A 27417-nucleotide genomic window follows, 5' to 3' on the forward strand; every position below is an offset into this window, starting at 1 on the left:
TACCACAAATAATCGGGATGTTTGCTTAACACATTCTAAATACGTACAAACTACAAACACCACAAATTGTTCACATTTTTTTCCATTTTTAACTAGGACAGTGGAGCCAGCTGATTCTGTATCTTAGAACAGGGGTTATCAACCTTTTTAACCAATTTTTTTACCCATCACAACAGTGATAATTATAAATCACATAGCACAAATCAACCAATCGCAAGTATTTGCCAAAATTTCTGGTTACAGATGTCATCCTAGGCACAGAACACCACACCTAATTCCAACACACGCATACCTCGTACCTTTTGTAAAATGGATCCTCCTATAAATTTTACTCTTTTTCTTTACATTCTGATGAACTGGACACTAGTTTCTCTGAATAAATATATTACTAAAATCACTATAAACGTTTTAAAAACACATGTTTCTCCGGCTTCACTTTTGTTTTTAATAAATAGGCTGTCGTTAGCCAGTGGATCACCACAGACTACACACTGAGGACGAGGTTCAACACAGGCAAATCCAATTTCCAGGTAACTTTCTTCATATTTCAAAACGCTTTGTTTTTAGATGATGAGGCACCTGCACAATCCCACTCTTTTTTGTCACACCAAACCTGATTTGCTTTACTGAACAACGGTACATTGCAATGGGAACAGAACTGTCACTTAAACATAAAATCCCCTGTGATGGGTCTTTATTTAAGAAGAAGATGAAGAAGAAGTGTTTCTTCTTCCAATTTACTGTCCACTACTATAATGAAAAGAGCAGTTTTCAGTGATCTATCAACAGAGTAGAGTTGACAGTAAGCTACTCTATAGTGAAGAAACTGGAATAAAACACTGTAACCTTTAAAACCACTCCAATTAACACAGTGCGACACAGGCACAAGGCCTTGCATATTGATCTCTTTATTGTCATTGTTTTGGACAGACAACTATATCAAAAATGGTTGACGCTTAAGAGGTTGATTTCCTCTGTCAAGCTTTTTTTTTTTTAAGCCTGCATAAAATTATCCCTGGCTTTTGATAGGGCACTGAGTTTTACTTGGTTTTATCACAAAGTCTTCCCTTTTAATCCCAATTTTTTTTATTTAAATTCTATTGATTTTTTTTGTATTACTATGCAGGACAGCCGCTATAATATGGTTACCTTTATTAAACATGTTTACGGATTAATCTACTGATTAATCAACTGATGTCCACAAATTGTAATCGATTGACAGCTATAATATATATATATATATATATATATATATATATATATATATACTGTGTGTGTGTGTGTGTGTGTGTGTGTGTGTGTTTGCTCAAAAGAGCCAACTTCCCTATATATATTAGTTTAACCGGCCCCTTTCCAGGAATCCATCATGCGCAATGGCATAGCAGAATGATTTTCAGCAATAATTTAAGCACAGAAGTCATGAAATAAAAAGCTTACATTAGATCAAATTAGGGCACGAAAGCAGAATAAAAGGCATGGAAAATTTATGAGATTCTCAAAAAAAAAAAAAAAAAAAAAAAGGTGAAATGGATAATATACTACAAAAGTATGCAGTACTGAATATAGTCTGTTGCTGATGGAAACTTTTTTTTCTAATGACATTTCTAATTACATTAGGCGCAATTTTTATACAAGCAGAACAACCTTGTATAATAATGGCTTTTTCTGCATTGCACCTAATTGGAGCCAATTACACTAGACTGCAAATGGAACGATAACATGGTCTCAATGGCGCTAGAGCAGGTCAACCAGAAGGCAACCTTGTGGCCATGTGGGGAGAGGTATGACGTGCCTTACTGTTCTGCAATCTGGCTGGAAAAGACAATCCACAAACTGTTTCTAAGGCCTCAGTGAGGTGATCTTCCATATACCTAATTAGGAAATAACATGGTGGCCCAAAGGCGAAGCCCTGGTTTAAATAATAATAAAATCTTGTGTTGAAACATTACATGACATCATTGTTAACTATTAAGTTAGCTACACTTCCTTAGGCCTACATACTGCCATATAATTATTACAAAACAAAAGCAAACAGATTAACTGTTTTGTTTTACTACAATTCTCTTCTAATGGCACATTTGAACAAAAGTTATTGTATTTCTTGCTCTTATTGTATTACTTGTATTGTAACACTTGAAATGTATTTGCTTACGATTGTAAGTCGCCCTGGATAAGGGCGTCTGCTAAGAAATAAATAATAATAATAATAATAATTCAATCTGAGCAGCCAACAGGCAGCCAAAACTACAAAATGCTACCTCGATGAAACCAATACATCAGCTCTTCCAGAACAGAATTACGATATTCCCCGTCTACCCTGGCACACTACTGATTCCATTTGGGTGGAATAACAGTACAGGATTGTTGAAACTGATTCTGCATGGCACAGTGTTGTCAGCAATCTGGGCCATCTACTGTACTTTCAAAGAAGACAGTGCATTGCTGGTACTCAAAGGTCTACACATTAAGTTACCCAAAGGAAGGAGGGTTTATAGAAGCCTGCAAATATGAAGTCACAACACCTCAAATTATTTCTAATATATAACAATGTGGTGGTGGCAGCTTTACAAAGTATCTGCCATGAAAGAGTCCGTTTTTCTGTACGATACCCTTGATTGACTTAACCAAGAGAATCACAGAATAGAACTTTGAACCAAACAATAAGGTAATATCAAATTATTAGGTCTTTATCATCCGGAAAACAAAAAAATCACATGACCCCACTGTGGCAGCCATACAGGTCAAAGTGAAAGGTGCTGTTACATTTTGCCTCTCTAAAACACTTTAAAAATTAAGTTTATGAGACCGTCACAGGGAAGCTTAAAAAAATACTGCTAAAGAATGAGAAATGCTTGCTCTAAACTCTGGGAAATCTATTTTCTATATGATTAAACTACCATATGTGCTCGAGTATAAGTGGAGAAATTTAACCCCAAAACACAATCCTGAAGTTGTGGGGGGGGGGGGGGGGTTGACTGATACACAAGCAAAAAACCCCTTATGTCAGCAAAACGTTAATGTCTGCAAAAGTCATGGCCGGTGTGTGGTTACTGCAATCCCCGTCTGTATCTAGCAGGGTTTAGGACTCAGGGGAGCCCTGTGCAGGCATGCATTCAGTGCGAGAGACATTCACATACAGTACTTAGCCACGGACCTGCACCCTGCGCCCCCCCTGCCGCTGCCAATCTACACTCCCGATTTTGTATTTTCAAAAGTTGACAGGTATGTAATAATAATAATAATAATAATAATAATAATAATAATAATACCTTTTCAATTGCGTGACCCTGCAGCATAGTGCTTCTGTGATAAACAGCAGCACATCAATTGTTGTAGGCAAGTCCTTGTTGCCCTCGTTCTCTCAAATCAAAAACGCAAACATCTCAAGATTTGGCGAAAACGATTCCATGACATTGTCTATCTATAAAAAAATGAGCTGTCACGTAAAACACAGATGCAGTTGTACAGCCAGACCACACCACCTCCCACATTCCACTGAAATACATACATCCATGTGGGCTAGGAAGGAAGTGGGGGTGGGGATTGTATACTGAAATAATACTATTGTAGGCTATACAAAAAAAACAAAAAAAAACAACCACACACACATGTACTGCGGTTCTCGGTAGAAGTGCTTATAAAATTGTTAATTTTGCAAATCTGCCGCTCAGACGCCGTCAGGATATCTAAATACATATATTTAGGAAAACTAACACCTGAAGTGTACTCTAACAACAGTTTTGATTTCAGGAGTTACCTTTTGTTTTCTGTTACACTAAACTACTTACCATCTGTTTCAATAACAAATGAAAAAAAAAAAAAAGATACCTGAATCTCGCCCTTACAATGGGGGGCTCGACTTTTACACAAGGTCGACTTTTACTCGAGCGAATACGGTAACTGGACTGTAAATCCCAAAGAATAAGCTACACAGGGCAGTATGGTAAATAGAAGCTCTTTACTACTCAAATAATGGCCAAAAGTTTGAACCTCGAACATGAACACAAGCATGTGCTTGAAAAGCAGGCACAATCCCACAGCAATGTTTTGCAATGCAGTGCAGAATTTAATTTGTATTCATTTCAATTATGCTTAACTAGGAAAATGAATCACTGACTACAACAAGTCTCACTTCTACGGGGAATAGGCTACAGTGTATACCATCAGAGCAACACTTAAACTAGCTTTGGGTAAACCTGATAAAAAAAAAAAATCAATAATTTAAAATATAATTAACCCTCATAGGAAAATTTCTATTCTTGTTCAGTAAAGTGTTATCCAGCACGTCTTTTTGGATTCTCAGTAGAAGGCCTCCTAATAAGGCACCACTGTGGTGTCCCCTTCACAGTGTATGCATGTGTATAGATGTAATTGTGTATGAATGTGTATAGATGTAATGGATTGTGTATGTAACAGGTGAATGCCGGCCACAAACCAGTGGCCACTCACTTTCCAAGCCAATGTCTTAACCACTGTAATCTCATCTCATCTGCAGGGTGACACAACACTGCCCCTTACACTCTTTCCTCTTGGCCTTTACGATAGGCAGCAGCCACAAAGAAATATACAGCTTTTAACATAACTTTGAGTCTATTTTAATGATATAAACAGTGGCAAATCTACTGATGCCCTTCAAGTGTTTGGATCATTAAAACAGACCACCTTGTTTTCTCATTTCAACATTTTTATAGCACCTTGATGTTGCAGAGCATATGAACAAACCTGGATCTACTTCACACATTACTTGCTCTGCATGAACTGCAGTGTGAATAGTAATCATGTCCTACCCTTCTAGTCTGTAAATCAGCTGTCATTTGACAGTCCAGATTGATTTTTTTCTTTAATCATCTCACTTCATATGTAGCTTGGAAGACTAAACAGGGGATTTCTAACCTTTGAAATATAAAAAGTGTGGCATTGTGGCTGGTGAAGAATAAATGATAGCCAGGATATTTTAGTTAGATTTTAGCTATGCATTTTACAGCATATAACTAGACTGAGTAAATGAGATGGGTATGGATATGGCAATTTTAGAAACATGAAGTCATCAGCCTTTTTTCTCATTTTTCTTTGATCACCTTTCCACCCCACCCCCCATAAGAACACAAGGAAATGTACTAAGCTGATTGATATCAAAACATTGTCAAGTTTGGTCCTGAAGGTTGCAAGTAATTCTGTTTCAGCAACATGACTAGGTAACCCATTCCATACCCTCACCACTCTTTGAGTGAAGAAGTGTCTCCCTTCCCTCTGTCCTAAGTCTATCTCCACTTCATTTCCAAACTGTGTCCTCTGATTGTGGTTTCTGTATTACTCTTAAAGTAAAGATTAGGGTTAACTGTCAACTGCTTTTAGGATTTTAAAGACCAATAATGCCCCGCCCCTCTAATTCTCCTTTGCTCCAGGCTAAATAGATTTTTGTTCTTTCTGCCTATCTTCATAGCACATTCCTGTAAGCCCTGCTGGGATTAGTCTTGCTGCTTTTGGTTGGACCCCCTCCCCCTTCCCCCCTCCCCCCTCCCCCCTCCTCCCTCCCCCCATTACGTATTTGGATCCTACGTTTTTGTGACTGGCATGTAACACTGCATTTGTTGACATTAAATTGAATTTTCCAAGTTTCTGCCCCAGTTCTGTATGCGGTCCAAAAAGAAGCACATTCAATCAAACAACCTTCTTCAGTGGTCTCCCCTGATAACTTATTTCATGTGACAACCATGTGATACTCGTCCATATGGTAACTGAAAGCTCATAAAGCATTATTTAGTGGTTTAGATAATACTTGCTCTGGAGAGAGCAGTTCTGCCAAATCTAATCAATTAATGTTTCACATACTAATGAATTATATGATGAGGCAAGTAAATGGCACTTACCCAATCAATTAACTAATTTAGGACCTGGTTGAAAAAAAGATCTGTACTGAAATGGATCTTGAGGACCAGAGTCGGGGAAACCACTGGGTGAGTCCATCTGCTGCTACTGTATGCAGTGATATATATATATATATATATATATATATATATATATATATATATATATATATATATATATTATTCACAGCAACAGCAGCAAGTGGACAACTAACATTATAGCCAACATGTATATTCTGTTTCATGCCTCAAAATGTCTCAAGTTGGTATCACTTCATTATTATTGCCTTCATTTTGGCCATTAACAAAAAGCTATACATTCAAATTACCCATGTATTGGCATATCACTGGATTAAGTGTCAGGGGTAGGCTGCAACCCAATTAATCACATGCTACTACATGCATACATATGTATGCAGATGGTATATACTTCAACTGTTTTAATTGCATTGCATTTGAAAAATGAACTACTGGGTGACTGGGTAACAGGAACTGCCATTGCCAGTGACAGCAGTTATTTATCCAAAAATAAAAAAAACACAGGTTGCTGTGAGATTTAAACCGCAATCTCTAGGGACTACCAAAAAACACACATACATTGAAAATGTTTATTCAATTAAGAATCACTTTTGTCAGACAGCCAGCTGAGCAGAATTAGTTATGTGTTATTCAGTCGTGTATACTAAGACTGTCTGAATGTAATCCGCCTGAGACAAGCTCGGCCGCTCCCACAGTAGAATGATTGCTTGTCCATAACCTAAGCAAATGAATAGTCCTGCATTTTCAGCCCAGTAATGAAAAGCATTCTGATACCAAAAGCACCACATTCTTAACGAGACACAGGCATCACCCCTAGTGGCATTCTCCCAAAGAGAATTTAAATAATCTCAGATGCCTTTTGCTCAAAGGCGTTTTTCGCTGCCTACGCAGTTAAAGTTTTTATTACTGCTTGTTAGCAAAAATAATTATAAACTTGCTAAAAAAAAAAAAAAAAACTACTTGATAAACACAAGGTCAATGGAAACAGCAGTGTTCTGTGCTTTATAAAATTATAGACTGCGCTGAGAGACTGCGGTTCTGAATCTATTTATTAAAGGGCGTATAGCTAAATGAAATAATTCCATAAAACGTACATGTTGTGCTCTTCTACTGACTCTACGTGTGCAGTTTTGAAAATAATTTGATTGATATCTTATACCCTGCTAGGTGAAGAAAGCTCACCTTTTAGATGCCTTACTTTCAGGTAGTCTGAAAATATATATGTTGCTTCCGTCAAAACTGCAGATAGGATATCTATTTAGCAAACCGAAGACCATGATAGGTATGATTTACGAACAGTCTCTATAATCTTTGTACACTCATGCACAAAGCACATTCACTAGAAAGAAATGTATTGAACAGACAAGAGAGAGAGAAAGCATTTCTCTCTGGCATTAACACCAAAAAAACAGTAATACGAATAAAGTGCCATATTTTCTATGTATTGGCTGTCTGTACAAATATAATGTGTCAATAATTGGCATTGGTGTCTTTCACCCCTGACTCATCCAAGAACAGCTAACCAGCAGTTGAAAGTGTCTTATTTTAGGTAATTATTCAATCTAGCAGTTTAAACGTTCAAATTGGCTAGTGTCCTTGGACCATCTGTTTGAGGGAAGCATGTTAAGTGAATTTGGCCTTGTTTGTAGCTTATGGCTGTAAAACATAAAATGAAAGGTAAAACAGTTTGTCACGGTGGAAAAGGGCCATTTGAGTTCTTGGAAAATGAAAACCTGAATGTTCTGCTACTGATTTTTCTTGAGAGGAACATTTAGAAAACAGTTTCTTACATTTCTGAAAAAACAACAGCTAGCACATTTACTTGCAAGTTCAATCTTACTCCAATTTACAGGATCACACATTGAGCCTTCTCATTAGCACGGCCAATGAAACCTGAAGGAAAAGAGATTTTCTTCACACCTGGGATGTTAAATCGCTGCAGACACCCTAGTTATTTTTCAGCAGAGTCCTACATGTTCCTAGAAGATGCAAAGCTTATGCTGTGCTGATATGAATTCAGTGAAGCAATGAGTATTGTCTGCCATGGCTTTACTTGATGTAAAGCACATCTTCACTTCAGCTAATGTGTACAATCACATGTTTTATTTATGCAGCATTCATTGTCTAATGAGACAGCAGGTATTTGTATTTCATATAACAACTCTGTAACTATAGACTTGCTCAGGATCACAATGAGTCAGTGGCTGAGGTGGGATTTGAACCGGGGACCTCCTGGTTACAAGCCCTTTTCTTTAACCCCTGGACCACACAGCCTCCCACACTTGAGCAACATACTTTACCTAAATTGCTCCAATAAAAACTCAACTGTATAAATGAGTAACTATGTAGAAATAATGTGTAAAAAATCATGTAATTGTATGTAATAATAATGTGATATCTGGTAACAATTATAAGTCGCCCTGGATAAGGTTGTCTGCTAAAAAATAAATAATAATAATTAAGATAATATAAGTTGGATCTGCACATTTTTTTTTGGTATTATTGTATGGATGTGTGCAGATCATTAAAATAGACACCAAATTGAAATCTGTTGACAGAAGATGATGCAAGTTTGAGAAGGCTGAGAGAGGAATTTGTTCCTGATAATGATTTACAAACGCTAGAAGCTGGACATTCACGAAATAGCTATTGCTACATCTGTGTAACAATCGGCTGGGATACTGGAATACTACTTGATACATAAATTGGTAAATTCTACTCCAAACCATGATAAAAAACGGCATTAGCAAAAACAAACAAACACATTACTAAGATCTGGGAAGAAAAAGCAGTGCTCTATTATTTATTATCATTTATTTTCTTAGCAGATGCCCTTATCCAGGGCAACTTACAATTGTTACAAGATATCACATTATTTTTACATAGAATTATATTATTTATTTATTTTTTTACGCATTATTTTTTACATACAATTTATGTATGTAAAAAATAATACAGTTGTTTTTTTACTGGAGCAATCTAGGTAAAGTACCTTGCTCAAGGGTACAGCAGCAGTGTCCCCCACTGGGGATTGAACCCATGACCCCCCTGTCAAGAGTCCAGAACCCTAACCACTACTCCACACTGCTGCCCAGACTCCACACAGCTGCCCTATCCACCACTGCCTTTATGTATAAGCATGGTCCAAGTACTGTATCCAGATTGATCACGTCACAGCTCTGGATTGGTTTACTGTAGATCTTAATTGACCCCCGGCTGCCAGTCTGGACGGTTTCTCATTCATTCTTACTGACTTACAATCTGAAGAACCTTGGGGCTCCATCTCGGTTCTCTGCTTTTTATAACACCATTACTATGTGTATGTTACCTCTTGGCAATATTTCACTTCAATACATCAATGTAGGTCACATGTATTTATTGTTCTGCTGTGTATGTGTCAAGCCGAAATTAGATTTGGGATGTACATCAATCATCTGAATTCAGGAAATATGGTAATTAGTTCTCATTATCAGGTCAAACATCTTAGGAAGCTTGCTTCTTTGCTCACAATATTTGATGTCTGGATTGTCATCCTCTGCTGATGTCTGCTGCCAACAATCTTGTCATTTTTGTCCCTGAGCGATGTTTTGGTTGTCATATTCAGTCACAAAGGTTTATTCTACTAACAGAAATACTAACAGACTTCAGTCTTTCCTGGATCTCCTGGCTGTGACGATAATGCCTCCTGTACATGCGATTGCATTCCTCCTGTATTCCCTAGTTCTTTCTTGCCCTTTATTCTATTCAAGACACATGCACATGTTAGTATTTCGACGTCCGAGTTTGACGTCCCTTTCAGGTTCTGACCCACAGTGGATTAAGAATGACAAGTGGGGCCTGTTTTTTATTTTTTTCTGTTACCGAATTACACCCTTTTCTGTTAATCGCTTCATATTTTACGTGTATATTGAATGTATTGTCCTCAAACACTGAAAAATAAGTTGGTTTACATAATGTAACCTTGGTACAGAAGGCTGAAGCTGAATGAAACAAAACACTAAATGTTGTTTAGCTAAGCACACTGCTGCAGTCTGATACTGTGTGACAGATTCTGTTCAATACGTCATTGCATAGCAAGGGAGGAATTAGATTGCTCTTTACCTTTAGAATGAAGAAACCTTTTAACTGGTCTTCCAGCAGAGCAGTTTTTGTGATATGCTGGTAATACTGTGTTAAACAGATTGATTGAGTTGTCATCAGGTGCTTTGTAGAGCTTAACCAGCATTATATCACAGACAGATGCTTTTATATTTCTAAATGACCACTTCAACTTTAGATCACAGATTCTGAAGCTCTTGTTCACAAGTTATGGTGGGCAAGCAGCCAAGACCTGCACAGTATTCTGCGCTGCACGCTAAAAACATTTGTTTTCTGAATGGTATTGTGCAACTGGCTAATTTCTTTAAGAACTCTACATTATCGGTTTCCACATATCAAAGAGTGTCTAGGATTGTTTTTCTCCATGTACAGACAAACCCCTTTCATTGTAGCTCTTCTTGTAGTACCTGGTTTGATTTTACCATCAAATCTTGCATATTCATCTCCTGCTGCTTATTGGCTTCAGTCCAACCATCTCCAAGCCAAATAAACTAACGGCACCACATTGTATTCTTCCCCAATGCCTCTATCCATTCCAGCCCAAGGCCATATCCCTCTTCCATCTGTTCTGCTGGTGTTTCCAAGGCTTAGTCTACACGATAATACTAAACAAGCAAGAGAATTCAACAGTGTAGCAGTGTTTTATTTTTTAATCTTTTATTCTGGCTAGGACTAGTTGAAAATCAGCATGAAACAGATGTTCCAGACAGAGGTCATAAATCACATTCATGGGGTCCAATCTGTCAGTTTCAGGGCAGTCATCAGCATTTTGGAGGCTAGTTTTCTGTAGCTGGTGTATCATGATCAATCTGGCTGCAGGTTGTACCACCACCATGCAATGTAGAGGGCAGATTTACTTCTGAAGGACGTTGTGCTAAAATTAGCTTTTTTTTATTTCCACATCTTTGCTATTATCTACATCTTTTCATTTATAAAATACAGTATTGTGTACAATTTAATTGTTTTCTGCATATACTCAGGTTTTAGTATTCTATATAGTTTACAAATGTATTTATTTATTAATAGCATAGCATACACAATGTGCACATTATAAAACATGTGTAGGTTATAAAAAAAGATCTAGCCCATGGCACCTCAGCCATGCATGTTACACACAGGAAGTGACCTATACATAGGGGGCTGGTTACATTACGGCAATGCGTGACTGCAAACATCTAATTTGTTTCACAACTGTATTGCTTTTATTAGTATACAAAAATATCTTGCAGTATTAGGCAATATGATGCAGCATACTGCACTACTTTGGAGCCTTAGAATGCAGTGTTTTGTAATAGTATTTACTAAAAAGTATGGGATTTTTCAGTACCACTGCAAGATGAATGAGTTAAAAACTGCAGAATTAGTTTTATTGTACTTTTCTATTGTTACTTAGCCTATGGTGTGAGATCTCAGTTACTTGGTTTTCTGATTTCCAGGATGGTAACCGTAATCCATGAATAAGCTTACTGGAGAAATGAAACTCATATCTAAACAGAACAAAAGGGGTGAGCAAAATAACTGAAGAGCCAGTTTGATGTACAGACAGAAGATAATGATTCCTTGTTAAAATTTTACTTGGTGTACAGACAATGGCAGTACTGCTGATGGAAATGGCAGTATTCATGTATTAAATAAACTATCATACATTTGTATTAGGTTTTATTTATCTTATAACCCACAAAAAAGTTAAACAAAAATCCTTCAAAAGAAGAATATTCATCTGGTTTCATTTCCCCAAGTAATTCATCACGCTGTAACACAAAGCTTCAAAGATGGTAACATATTCATGACACTGTTTCGCATTTTCACACCTATGTATTATTACTCCCTTACGAAATTAGTTTTATACCTAATCTGCCAGAATGATTATTTTATCTGAGTGTAGTTTTCATATTCAATAATAGCAAACAGTTCAACCACTGAAAAACTGCATTTTATAAACGATATTTGAAGGTTATTAACAAGGAACAGCAGTTTACCACTAGTATTGTAAACCTTCATGTCATGCTAGAAAGTGTAGTTTTTATTTTTTATATATATAAATGTCTTATGTTCTTAAAACACTGTCTTGCTATAACCTGTGCGGTTATTATAGACCGGGTTCTATTTGCCAATAACTATAAACAGAAGCAAGTGTTTTACAGCAGATTTGCTCAAGTTTAAGAGACATCTCCAGCATGAGAAAAAAATACATGCTTAAAAGTTTACTTTATTTACTGAATGACTGCTCACCCTTTTACTAACAAACTGCACATTGAATGAGCTGTGATGAATGCTAGTAATAACATTTACATTCCAGAAGAGGTGAACTTCACCATTTCTTTTGGTCATGTTTAAGGGATCATCTACAATTTCATATTAACAAATTTCTTACATGTTTAATATCCAATTATGTGCGTATAATTCTATATGGTTATTTCTGATTTGACCACATTTTCCTGGTTTATTGACTTATGTCCTTTTTCAGCCTCTGAAAAGCTTCTGAAAAAACGACATGCACAATCTGATCAAAAGGTTAAATCAATTCCTTCAACCATATTGCAAACAAGGAAGTTAAGTGCAAAATCATTACAAATACTATCGTAAAGGATTCTAAAGCGAACCTTACCAATTTGGATTTTGTCTCTCTGTGACCAAATCAGAAAGATAAATGGCTGATTGAGTGATATTGTTGTATGTATTATTATATATGTTAGAATATCTGAACCCAATGGCTTGGAGTTCATTGTCAATGATTAAAAATATGACCCCATCGGTGAAGTTAAGATGAGTGTAAGGGTTTAGGCTTTTGTATTTATCCACAATCCAAAGCATAATTCTACTTGGGATTCACAGTAAAAACTTACTAATAAGGCCGGATAAGAGACCAACACAATGTGTTCTTAAAAGGAGGTAACCTTACTAGATAGAGAGTTCACAATTGAAATACAATAAAATGTCTACTTCAGTACAGTATTTTGATAAAATACTGATTTTTTCCATTGCGGGTTCATTCTTTTATCCCTCATATTTGTGCTCTGACAAGATGTACAGTATACGATAGGCTGCTGTTAAGTCTTGCAGTCATGCACTTATACTTCTATGGCATATCAAGCCATGCTGCATCTCAGTCCAGGTTCAACTTAAGAAAACTTTAGGGCCATTCTGGTTACCATTCTGCCCTGCCGAGCTTTGTAAAAAAAAAAAAAATAATAACGGATGCTTCAATAACGTCTCAATCTCAATCAATTTGTGTTTTTTTTTATATAATAAAAATATAATAAACTATTTGTTTCTTATGCTAAAATTCTACAAATTCCCGAGAATTCTACAAATGTAAGAAATGCTTTAATTACTCAATAATTCATCAAAGTACTTTGTAATGAGTTTTATTTGGGCACTCGATTACAGTGCTCTGATTAAAGCTGAACGAGCAAGAGTTTTTTTGAGGTTTTAAGTAAATACTTACAGATACTGTCCAAGTCACGGCAGCTTCCCCAAGCCTACTTATCCATTAGCAAACTGCCCGTTATTAAATGAATCCTAAAAGCAGATGTTCACTTGCATCAAGATAAAGAAAAATCATTATTCTTCATCATGCTGTTAAACACAGACTTGTGCTGACTAGGCAAGAGACACACAAAGACACTGGACTTCAGCTAGTTAACAATGCAATACATCTCCTTTAACAAACACACATGTTTAGAAAACAAAAAGTGAATGGGCAGGGAATATTGTTGGCTTTTGTTTGTTATTGTGTTACATGGAATTGGATTAAAGCTCATTTTCACAAAATAAATCTAAAGAAGGTATGCATCGCGAAATGAAATCTGCACACAGTTACACATGCTATTGTGTTGTAGTGTTCTTTTTTTATTGTCCTTAATAGATCATTACTGTTTTGCTGTAGAACTGAAATTATTATCTGGGACCGAATCAAATGAATACATTAGATCAATGGTTTCCAGATTGTTTAACGTGTCGTGTCCCTAATGCTTCCCCTAATCAGTTGGGAGAAAGAAGAAAAATGTGCCCCTGTTAAACATATGGTCTTCTGGTCCAGTGTTACAAAATATATTTGGTAGAAAATACTGCATGATATAATGTTTAATCATTAATGTAATGTTGCAATGCTTGTTCGGATACTGAGAAAGCAGGCTTCAGTAAAAGCTAACACGTATGTGTTTCTGAATATGGCTGTCAGATAAATAAGCAGACAGCACGAGAAACATGCAGTGTGCTACAAGGTGAGTGACTGTGGTGCGCTGATCTGAAAACAATGGCTTGTAAGACAATTTGAGGGATTTCAAAAATATAATGTATCCGAGGTGTCCCATTCAGAAAATCACCCACAGTTTACCCAGGAAACCTTGCATCCCAGGTCAGATATGCAGTACAGGATTTTGTGTTAGCATTGTATAATGCTAACATCAATCAATAGGAACCCCCATTTCTTGTAGAAGGTTTTTCATAACTGCCTTCATTTTTATGGTGTGGTTTAATTATCTGAGTTCTGCTGGTCTTTACCCAGCTCTGAGTAGACAGTCCACAAGGCAAAACTCATCATTGAAACTGAAATAAAAAATTATGATGCAAGATGTTCATTCACCTTCTTGGACTTAACTCAGTTAGAACCACAAATACTGTACACAAATTCCATATGTTTATCATTTTAACTCTGTTTCTATTTTCCCATACTACATTTCGGAGGTCCCTGTTGAGTTCAAAATGATCTGGAATGGAACTCATGTGTCATAAATCCCTTCCCTGCTAAGTTTACTCAGAAAAGTATTATTCACACCAACCTCGTTCCACAAAGTTTCCAAGATATCTAATTTCTACAGAGGGGGTAAACCCATTTCAAACCCTTGTTAGATAACATGCTGTGGTGTTTAAGTCTATGAATCCTCACTTTTGTTCATTAGGATGCAGGATGGGTACTGTAGAGAGCTCTGCTCGAGGGGAAAGGAAGGAGTGATGTGTCCTCCTTTACAGCACTTAATGGGACATGGGGCCTTGTTTATTGATTGCAAATCCATGTAAAAGAAAGGAAATGAAATATATGTTTTAATTACATTTTGCGAAAAGGAATCAATTATTTTAGCAAAATTAGTCTTTTTTCTAAGGTGTGCAGTGCACTTTATAACATTTTTTTTTTTTTTTTTCTTACCAGGTCAATGGGCATACTACAACATACAAGAATGTGTTAGCTTGCATAAATCTATAGCTGCTTGGGCCACAAACATGTTAACATCCACTGTCACACTATAAATTATGTCTCTTGTATGAGTGCCAAAAAGATAATATTATGTATCAGTTATATAATTTTCAGTTCAGTGATTGTGGAACTTGGCAGATAGATTAACTTTGGGCCACACAAATGGTCAACAGGCAAGAATTAAGTTATTTTAATAAAAGAGAAAGACATATTGCACAATGTAGGGCTCCTGATTCAGTGAACTGTATAGTCATGTTTTGATTCTTTTAATAACAGAAACAGCTCACAGTGTGTGTGTGTGTGTGTGTGTGTGTGTGTGTGCTTGCACACGAATCCAAAACAAGAATGTGTTAAAAGATGAGGATTTGGAGACAGTTTTAAATGTGTACTTTATTTTGGTGAAGTCAAGTTTTTGTCTATGAAAGGTGGCGCTCTGAAGAAAGAGTTGTTTCTGTGCAAAAAAAGTGTGTGAAGTGTTAACTATAGATGTTTACTAGCAATTAAACTAACTTGCGCATGTTCGGTAAGCTGCAAGAACCGGTAGCCGAAGCTCCCCAAACCATTCTTCTTCAAATGATCTGTGCAGTCTGACTCTGGAAATGATTTCTAGCAAACGTTCTCCGTGACAATGACTTATTACTGTACAGTGCCCAATGTAACCTTTCATTTTAACAAGCAGATGTCCGGATGGACACAAGGATAGGATAGGAGGATGGGTGGTCTATAATCCTACCTGGTCTGACACTAATTACAGTATTTACATCAGGTACAGACCTTACTTAAGTTTTCCTAAATGTATTAATTCTTAATTTGTGAAGTTGGCTTTCCTACTGGAAAAAAGTGCTTATGACTTTTTTTTTTTTTAAAGCAGTCTCATCTTAAAACTGCCAAACCAGAACAACACTGAGTACTCAGCATAAGCACATCAGGCAGTATAATAACCAGAACGATCAGGAGTTTCTCTATTTATGATATGAAAAATTTGTATAAAAATGAGAATCAAATGGGCAGCTCACAGGGGGATGCTCATGTTTGAAAATACACATCCTAACTAGCAATTTGAGTTTTTGTAAAGAAAAACAAAGCATACCCAGGGACATAATGTAAAGGGGATGGCATATCTGATTGATTTTTTTTACTGTACAACACTGACACTGGTAAAAGAACTTTATTGAAAGAATCATAGCTGTGTAAGTGTGTCTAGCATATAATCCTACAAATATGAAGTCACTTCCTCAAGTGGTTTCTGAGATATGATACTTTGATACTGTAGAGCACAGGTTTTCAAACTGTGGGGCACAACAAGGTTATTGGGGGGGCACCAATACCTGATCGGAAAAACTTTTTTCTGACTTCCTGGCGATTGTAAAAGCTCTGTGGTAAATGGCAGACTCGGTGGACCTCCAGGATGATTGACTCAATCAACTACCCCCTGGCAAATCTGACCAATCCCCATCCACAGAGCTTGTGTCGTTTCAGACCTATCATAGCTCAGCGACTCCACTGCCATTTACTCTATTCATTTGAAATGTTGCATCTTTCCCAGCTGCACTGTATATTGGTAGAACCTACAGCACGCTGAAAGCTACAATATTGTAGCGACCCGGCGATTTCCATTGTTGCAGGACTTATTGACTGTGCCATTTGTCTGTCTTTTATGTTTCTGTATTACATAATGTTTTGCTGCGCCACGTCAATAGCTGGGGGGGGGGGGGGGTGGGGGAGTGTTGGTTGTAAGTCTATCCGTGTTCACCAATCCTGGACATGCATTTGTACCCCCAGAATCTGTCTCAGTGAGAGTGAGAGGTAACCTGGAATTCAGCACAGAGAGATAGGTCGCTATTGTTTTGTTTTGCTTTGGCGTGGGCCTTAATTGTTTATTTGTCCTGTGCTAATAAACTGCTGAATTCGAGCACAGAGCTACTGCCTGTGTGGGGCCTGCTTTCATTTTACACGCAATGTTACAATATGTTGTTTTAGGAAAATTATAGTTTTCTAAATATTGCACTGTTTACTAGAAGGGGGGCACAGCAAAAAAAGTTTGGGAACCCCTGCTGTAGACGCAGAAGCTTTATAAAAAATATGGAAACAATAGGGTGATTTTTTATTCTAGGATACCCATGATCAAACTTGGCCTAGAGAATAAGAGAACACAGTTCTATTCTGCGTATGAAGCACATATCTCATTGCGGAAACCAAAAAGTAACGTCACCCCATTATTGTACAAATAGTACCGTTATATTTTGCCCATTTCCGAAATTAAAATGGCGGAGGCAAGGGATAACAAAAATATATAAGCCCCCCTTCCAGGAAACTTAAAAACCATGCCCCATACATGTGCTTATGTTTACCTTTGTTTATAAAGGGACTTTACCTCTTCTCTAAGTATTTTTGGCACACTTATTCCAATGATTCTTATTACTGAATTCTGCAAAAAAGCTTTAATGCTTTCTGCTCCGTTAGACTTATGAGATTGGGTACATACAACCAGGTTATCACTGTAAGTGTCAACACCTTAACTAAAACCCAAATGATTTCACTTTGATGTGAAATAAACTATGAACTATTTTACTAAGCCATCTGCACACTTGGAGGAAGAGCAACCAACTGGTAATGCCATAACGCACATGACCAGAAACACCTCACTAAAAAAAAAAAGAAAAAACCCTTCCTACTATTCTCTCTAAATGTGTTTGTTTGGATCAGCATTTACAAACTACAGCATTCCAGAAAAAAAACATTTTATTTCTAAAAGCTCAATTGACCACTAGGAGTGTGCAACTGATTTCCACCGTCTCTGCAACCGTGACTTAGAAAATGGAAACTCTATAACATGGATAGAGATTACAGTTGCACAGCCCTTGTGGCCATTTTTGGAAACAACTCAATTAATCATTTAGAAGTGGTTGAAAAAAGTTATTTTTTAATTTTTTAATTTTTTTGCTGAATACTATAGATCAGTGGTTCTCAAACTTTTTTGTTCACGGACCACCTGATTTTTTATACCAGCGGACCAGACAATAAACAGTCTAGCTTACTGAAAAATAAGCACCTAAAAAAATCATTGTAATAATAAGAATAACCGTAGATTACCTTTCTTTGTTTTAATGTGGTAGATGGGTGCATTTCTGTGAGCAAAGCTATTTTAAAATTAGGGGTTTTAAAGAATGGTTCTAGTTTCCTTTTCATAGCGAATTTACAGAGAGGAAAAAAAATGGATTCTATGCTTTAGTGCGTAATTCGACTGGTCGAGAGTAGGCTACTCAATTGTGTTATGTTAGCCTCCATGCTGGTCTCAATCGCTCCATAAACAGTGCTGACATAAACCGCAATGGCAGCCTGTTAGTGCAAGCACTTAAAATGCTAATAATGTATTTTTGTAATGTGTGGATAGTGAACTTTGTCTTTGCCTCCTTTTTCTGTATCTTTTCATTATCAACAAAAATACATGACTGGCATTTTTAAATGCTTGGTCACTAACAAGGCTAACATTGCGGGTTATGTCAGCTCTGTTTATAGAGACCAGCACAGAGGATTCATTCATTTTAATTAATTACAATAAATGGAAATGCTGAAAACCTCCAGTTTAATGTTTACAACACATAGAACCTTGTTTGATGGACTATTTTTTCTCCAAAGCGGAAGGATATATATAATAAAATTGTTTGTTTTTTTGAAAAACACACTCCAGGGCTTGTGTGTTGTGTGGCACTAACATATGGCTTTGTTGGTTGAAGGCACTTCACTTTGTGCCTCCAACCCCAAATCAGCCTTATGTTAATGCAACTATCCCTTACTTTACAAGCGGCTGTGCACGTGAGCGCAATAGACGCAAACTCTCTAGTAAAGAATACATTTAGACACTCCAAAAGATATTCTCAATGCATGCATTTTCTTGCGTTTGTAATTGAGTTTTTAAGGTCTCAAATTTTGGGATCTATAAACTATGCTGCCGCTTCCTTTCCGTAATTATGTAACATTTCCACAGACCACAGATTGAGAACCGCTGCTATAGACAGTAAGCAGCATAGTTATTAACTATCAAAACAGAAACAACAATACGACTTATGGAGAACCTACATTAAACAGGTAAGAAGTGAAATATTATGAAAATGCAGATGGCACAACGTGACAACAATAACACCGAACATTTACAATCTTAAAAAGTCTAAAATTACCATTAACAAGAACTATTCATTTTATTTACTTTCCTTTTGCTCACCTTGCATACAATTATACTTTTCCCTTTTTGTTATGAAGGAGACGTTTAGTCTGTGGGCTGACCCAGATTTCATGTGTCGGAAGAAGACTTGCCAACTCTCAGTGGGGTGTGTATTCTGGCACGCTTGTTCTGACACACTGCTGCGCAGCAGGTTTTGCTGCTAAGACCTAGGACTGGGGAGGAGCGAGGCAGATAATCATAAACACAGGCTTGCTCCAATTAGGATCCATGCGGTAATCTCTGCTTGGGAGTGTGAGTGAGGGGAGTATTGCTGGGAAAAGTCCTTCAGTAGCGCTTGACTACAGGAAAACATTGAAATGATAAAATCAGTAAACGATACATATTTTTCACAAGCTCTTTAAACTCTTAAGCATTTTGCCATTGGGCCTATAAGTTAATGAATTATTCTAATACATTCCCAACATCCAGGCACATCTTGTTGTATTGACGTGTGTAATTATCAGCAACATCGTGTCACTATACTTGACCTGTATCTTGTCCACAAAGAAAACTGTATTTCAACATGTCAGATTAAGCCACAGTATTTCCGATTTCTCTTTAAAGATTAAAATCAGCAGGCAAAATACTTTTTCAGTAGACAGAACAGTAGATAATTTTACACCAGTTTTCCCTTTAGAGACAAAATAAGTATTGTATTCAAAAAATAAATATTAAACATGGACAAGAACAGAATACAAAATGCCTCAGCTTCATCAGATAATATGTCCTGGCAATGCCCCAGTTACCCAAGGGCTTTGAAATATTGAAATTCTCTAAAGCATTAACTAATCACCAATTTCAACTGTATACTATTATTGCTCTTGGAAACAATGTTCTGCTGATGGCTCGATTAAACTAGAAATGACCTCTTTATCACTGATCTCCTAGATTTTCTTTGGTATAGAAAGCAAAAATAACTGAGTACATTATTTTGGTAAGACACATTTATCCCACTTAGCCACCAGACACTGCTAGCCTTAACTTGAAGAGCATGTGGAATGTGTATTATAAGTTATAAAATGGCTTTCTTATCTTAGTGGATTTTAATGTAACTTTAAAATTGCTGCTTTTGTATTATGTGCATACTGTTATTTAAATGGTTTGACTTGGCAGTTGTGTGACATGCTATACAAATATATTGTGGTTTGTTCTTTTTCTGCTATGTACTGTACAGTGCTTGGCGTTACTTTTGTATAAAAAGTGCTATATAAATGCAACACATATATAAATATATAACACATTACTGATAAACATTTATTCAAAACTCAGAAATACAAAATCAAAAAAGCGATTTTTTTTTTTTTTTTAACAGTTTCCAAATTTATCACAGCCAGCTGTGTGACTAAGTTTATTGTTTTTTGTTTTCAAGTAAGAAAAAGGCATCTCTTTATCAAAACTAGGCAATTTTGGTATGCAACACTAAAGCACTGATTTATGCTGTACTTATACATAGTTTTACTGATAGGTATTACATTTTTTAAGCATTGGTAGCCATAATTACAGAAAGTTTAATAATAACATCCTTGTTCGGCCTTATTGTTACAGCACAGTTGAAAATCGGGCTCATGGTACTTGCTTTCCTTCAAAGTAAATGGTACAGTACAGCTGCGTTACTTTTTAAAAGGTTACACACTTGGGCCGAAGCCAGGGTACAGACAAATCTGGGCTGCACTTGTTTTACTGAAAGCTGGGCGCGTGCATTGTGTTATTTGACAAGATGTTGCACCGATATTTAATACCATGCATGTGGTGACACAACGGAATGTTTACACAGACCTCCTAGAACTTTCTGGGAGGCTGTTGCCAACACCAGCTCTCTATAAACAAAGCCTTGGGCCTGAACAACGCACTGCAGTTCCCTTGAATTCAAAACTACCAAAAAATGCTTTACTGTTAAATGTAATGTTTCCATAAAAAGGCAGTTTTGAGACTGTGTAAACCCCTACACAATAAAAAAAAAATTCCCATATGAACAATATCTGTATCTAAGAAGGCAAAATACCTTTCTGTCAGCAGGAATAACTCCAACACATCGCATGAGTAGTGTTGGGATACCTGACAATGTACCACTTTTATGTTTTCAGGATTTGAGGAACAAACAACCATTTGTATTGTATTATATATTTAACTGTAGAGAAGCCTGAATTGTATTTCCTCCAAAGCAATGGAAATAACACAGGCGACGAGAAAGCGTACAGTACCTGGCACATTATAATAAACATTTCAAAACAACTGTATTTACCACCTACTTGACATTCATTACCCATTTCTTGTTAGAAATGACCAGAAATCAGAACCAATAGTGTGTTTCATGGGATATAAATCACGAGCTTGGGGTGACTATTGAGCTTTTTCTAACTGTTATGTTCAGTTCAGCTATTATTGCATTGCTGCCTGTTCCCTCTTGACAAGTTACCTTGGTAACTATGTATAGCTACTCTCCAGTTCAAAGTGGAAATATAAATGTGAAATGCCAGCAGAATTTAACCATTAAATTGTCAAAACATTTGTAGATTGTGGTAAAAAAAAAAAAAAAAAATCACTCCCTTTTAAAGGTGTAACTGTTTCTTTGATTCTGCCTGGTGGTAGAATATTGTACCTTACAACCTACAAATTGCTCAACAATTGAAATCAAAACAATATCTTCTGTTTTAAACAATAATCCACAATAATAATAATAATAATAATAATAATAATAATAATAAACTAGAACTGCCAGGCAGTTTTACGGCTCCCAAGCCCCAGTACCAAACACTTAAGAAGCGGGTTTAGTTCTTGATATTTGACAAGTTTGAAATAACTAACTTCACCAGTTCTCCAGAAGAAGATTTTGAAAGTTTGTTCCAAAAAATGCATCAGGCAGCCATCTTGGTTCATGCACAAACACAACGTTTGAAAAAGTCAATTGTACTGACACAGGCATGATGGTTTTCAGGTTTGGAGTTAATCAAGTAAACTGTTTTTAAACTGAAGCAGTTTTAAATGCAAGACGTAAATGTACGTCTGGCGGCCATATTGTTTTTACAAAACATCACAATTTTGATATATTTGTATTCCATTGTCACTGGGACGATGCCTACCAAGTTTGGAGTTTGTTGGTCAAGCGGCTTTCAAATAAACGCAGTTTGCTGTTAGGGGCGCATTTCAGTAAAATTTGTGGCAGACATTTTGATAGTAAACTTTATCGCAGCAACTTCTGCTTCGCAAACTTGAAGTGAGTTTGGTTGCTGATGATATATGCCAAGTGTCAGATCAATCACTTCACCGGTTCCCAAGAAGAAGATTTTGAAAGGTTTCTAATGGTCTGGTCAACACCTCTGCTTGTGTACTGACAAAACAATGTGAAACAATGGGTAACTGTTGGAAAGTGAACTCACTGTATGCCTAGTTTATCTTGAATTGCTTCTCTTTACTAAATCCCAGGCACCTACAAGGAATTCTGCCATGTAAGACCCTTAAACTTTAAAACCCTAAGCCTAGACTGTGAGGTTAACTCCCTGGATTGGCTACATGTGAACACAACCAAAGAATATTAATTAAATGAAATAATTTTAGAGTTGTGGTCACCAATAGGACAAGAACCTTCCCCCAGAGGGACGACACCATTGCAGAGGTAGAGGAGGGGAAGTTATGGAGCAAAGAAATTGAGACAAAGGGAAAGGCTCAGTCTGAGTTTAAATAGGGGACTCCTGAATTGATTTTGACAAGGGGGTGACACAATTGATGTGGCTCCCAAAACACAACAAGGCTTCAAATCAATAAAACAATGTCAAATTCATATCCTCAAAATTGATCAATATTAACCAGATATATTCTATAAAAAATATTGTACAAGAAAGAGTTGAATTAAAGAAAATTAAAGAACCATGCCAGCTATGTTCACTGACTCCATTGTTTAGGGAATAAATGAAGACCATACGGCAAAAAAAGAAAATCAATACATACATACAATGTATTGTATGTATGTATGTAACTAAAAGTGACAGTATTCCACACAATATTTCCACATATGTGAGCAATGCCGTATTTATTCTTTATATACACTACAGTAAAGCTCATGAATCCAATGGTGGCAACTTTGTTTTGCAAATGGTATTAAAACAGATGATTTCAGAAGTTCAAACAAATCACATCACTGCACCTTTCTTTTTTTTTTTTATCATTTTATGAAATTCTGAAATTCATGAAATTCTCTAGAAATGCTTTTCAGATTAATATGTAATGGCAGATATTGTGCTGCTGTATGAAGAATGACCCTCAGTTAATAAGTCAAGTGTATGGGCAAATGCCAAGAGGATAATCAAGGCTGATTGACTGCAATTAGAGAGCTATTAATATCTATAACAAATTGAATTACAGATGCACAGCTGTTTCACTTCGGAAATCGCAGGATCTACAGGGCTGTATGGAAAGACAAGCTCAAACCAGAAAACCTCTTTTGACACCACTTGACTCAATGTATAAGTAATGCCAGCCCAGCTTCAACTTAAATAACTGCTGGAACAGCCTGGTCATAGAAGCCTAGAGCACGCTACTCCCAGCAGGTGTCTAATAGATGTTTTATGGCCACCTAAAATACTTATGAAGCACAGTTCAAAACTATGTTAAGAGGTCTTACCCAGACATGTCTGAAATGATAAAGAGAGTGCAACACATTAACCTGATAAAAATGTAGTGAGATTGGTTCTTCAGTTACATACTTAATATCAAATTGGGAGGACTGAGGACGGACACTTATGTAGAATACAAATCACATGTGTGGTCCAACAGTTAAAGAAAAGGGCTTGCAACCAGGAGATCCCCAGTTCAAACCCTGGCTCAACCTCTGACTTGTTGTGTGACCCTGAGCAAGTCACTTAACTTCTTGTGCTCTGTCTTTCGAGTGAGATGTTGTTGTAAGTGACTCTGTAGCTGATGCATAGTTCACAAGGCCGAGTCTTCTGTAAGTTGCTTAATAATACTATACTTGGTATTGTCCAGGCAACCAGGAGACAATTAAATCAAGCCAAGTTATGGTGAGTGATTGTTGGTGAAATTATGACAGCTGCTGTGTAAGTTAACATTCAATTGTTTGCATAATACACTGGATTTCACCATTATACAAGTATTTATTTTTTTGTCCTATTTTGGTGTATGACTAGAAAATATACTCGTGTTTCTTATTATTAATTACTGTATAATTACTTGCTTTATATATACACTAAAATGCTACACAGAGAAGAGAATAGTGTAGGAATCTTTGGTCGGGAACATAATTCCTCATTTTAGTTTTTGCCATTTGACTCACAGGCTAGCAAGAGTATATGTCTGTCGGGTTCATTGTCCAGAAATGAAGACAAGTGTTAGTTTCAGTGACTTTCTTTTTTTAATTTAGCTTGCTTTGTTGAACACTCTCCCTAGCCAGCCTGTGGTTCTTGTTATGGATTTCATACATTAGACTAACCTTCACTGAATTCTAGGGAACCCTTTGTGAAAAATAATATAGACTCGTTCTGTATCTGCTTTATCTATTGTTTGAGCAACTATTTTCTGCTCAATGAGCAATTATACATTTCCAAACAAAAACTGTGTAAATCAAGTTAGAGTGACTCATCCCTCCACGCTATTTGGCATGACAATAAATGTATGGCAGTTAGTTAATTAATTTAAATTAATTAATTAACTAAGTGGTATATTGCATTATACAGTGTTGTATAATTATGATTATGCTTAAATTATATCAAATTGTGCACGAGCGAACATATGACAGTATTGTGCCTGCTGTCTCAAGTCAGTAAAATACACGGTTAATTTATATCACCTAAAACAGTCGGTCAAAAGTCAGAAGGGAAAAAAAAAACACCTTTTGCAGTACTGTTGTTGCAGATATTCCAACAGGAGTCGCCAGACAGCCGCTGCAGCAGAAATCATACAAATTGAAGTCGAAATATACGCATTTATACATGCATCTATCTATCATACAAGTACAGTTGGTAGGGAGAAAAACTTACCTTCTCGCCTTATGTTTGAAGATCGTAAAGATTTTATTGATCCGCCTTGGGCTTCAATGCCTTGATGGCAATAGTTCGCAAGAACTATTACTAAAAGCACTGATAATTGCATTGGGAACGTTGATATTATTTTCGATGGCAACCACTTTAAATAGTAAATCCCAAATGGACTTCTTTAAAATTCTTCAACTTCTTTAACCTTGATAAGTATTTGTTACCGCAGTGATTGGCCTCAAAAGTTTGGTCCAACTTTTTGCATAATTGCTCCTTTGGTTCCCTGCAGAAAAGTAGCTCAGCAATGCAGTGCTTAAATCTACCACAGCAGAAACAGGTTGATGTATTTTCACCAGCAGTCATACAGAAAGAAACGGCGTGTAATTTCTGTATGAGATGTTTTGTTTCTTTTCAAGACGGCTTGTATTTCCAAAGGGATACTCGCATGACTCAAGCTTTTAAAACATTAGCACACACATTTAAATTAAAGAGACGTTTTTTTGTTTGTTTGCGAAATCTTGCAGCATCCAGAGTTTCCAATCTGAAAAGTGAAACAATATTTGCCTGCTGCCTGTGTAGAGTGACCAACAAGCACAGATCTCGGAGGATTGTGTGCGCCCACCCTGAAAAAAAGGCGAGGAAATACACGCTGGTTAAAACGCCTGAGGAAACTTCATTTTGAGGCAGGATAAACAAAAGGAAAAGCCAGTGGCTGAGTGTTCACGTTCTAAGGAAAAGAGTTTCACGTAGGCAGACCGTGTTTTTGTTTTCTTCCTTCTTTTTTGCCCGATGTTCTGGTATTGCATGTACAGATAAAGCCTGTGTGTACTGCTGCACAGGCAATGACTCACAGTTGTCAACAGGCACAATGTATATGTGCCGTATACTTATCTTGAGAAAAGTTGGAATTAGTTTCCTTCATCACGTACTTATTTGCTATTTATTATTATTATTATTTTTTTTTACAAAAATATGTTTAAGGCAGGAAGCTTTTCATTGAGCAGTAGTAGGCGTAATTTAGTGCCACATGCAGACAGCATTAAACATGAACCCCCAATTTAAGTTTTCTTGAAGTTGTAAAATGTCATGGCTGTTTTGTAATTTTGTCATACACAGAACTGGAACAACCTGGTATTATGAACTGGAACACACGACTTTGTGTGTATGCATACATGTATTAAAACATATATATGCAAGGGTTCCAATACATGTTATGAATATGCACTTCAGTTTACCAGGCCAGGAATATATATATTACATATATATATATATATATATATATATATATCCTGGTCTTTTCCACGCACCCCCTTATATCCCCTCGATCCCTCCGCCCCTTACTCAGACCCCTGCCCCACGTCTTTCACGCCAAAAATGCACCCCATTCCCCTACACACACATCCACAACATGCAACCCCTGCACGCACACACACAGTACAATGCAACCCCCTGCACGCACACACACGCACAACATGCAACCCCTGCACACACACGCACAACATGCATCCCTTGCACACACACGCACAACATGCATCCCTTGCACACACAACACATGCAACCCCTGCACACGTACACAACATGCAACCCCTGCACGCACACACACAACATGCAACCCCTGCATGCACACAACATGCAACCCCTGCACACACACACACACAACATGCAACCCCTGCACGCACACACACAACATGAAACCCCTGCACACACACACACACAATACAATGCAACCCCCTGCATGCACACACACAACATGCAACCCCTTGCACGCACACCCACCCTCTACATTATCCTGATTCCCCCGATTTAATTGTCGGATGCAGTATACATATATTTCTTTAGCTGTTTTAATTAACATTTAGTAAATATGCATCATTATTTTTATGCAATATTTACATTTAAGGGTGATTTTCTATAAAAGTGCAGTGTCCCCACTTCCAGCTCTTGTACTTTCTCATCAAAACAAATGTATTTCATGGAATAATTTTAAAACATGACAATATTTTTTGAAAA

The 27417-nt window shown here is 36.8% G+C and overlaps 1 protein-coding gene across 2 annotated transcripts in view; it reads right to left on the reverse strand.

Annotated features, from left to right (window-relative positions):
• LOC117972789 (platelet-derived growth factor D-like) overlaps positions 1–26165 on the reverse strand; it is a 58542-nt gene extending 32377 nt beyond the window's left edge. Inside the window, exon 1 of one of the 2 annotated variants that reach the window (XM_059028509.1) lies at positions 25414–26165. In XM_059028509.1, the coding sequence (XP_058884492.1) occupies positions 25414–25525 (112 nt within the window). In that variant the 5' untranslated portion in view covers positions 25526–26165. The remainder of the gene's footprint in view (positions 1–25413) is intronic. The other variant, XM_059028510.1, reaches the window with a different exon arrangement.
• Positions 26166–27417: the final 1252 nt, after the last annotated feature.

The sequence above is a fragment of the Acipenser ruthenus genome, chromosome 8 (genome assembly GCF_902713425.1).
Source record: "Acipenser ruthenus chromosome 8, fAciRut3.2 maternal haplotype, whole genome shotgun sequence".
Lineage (NCBI taxonomy): Eukaryota > Metazoa > Chordata > Actinopteri > Acipenseriformes > Acipenseridae > Acipenser > Acipenser ruthenus.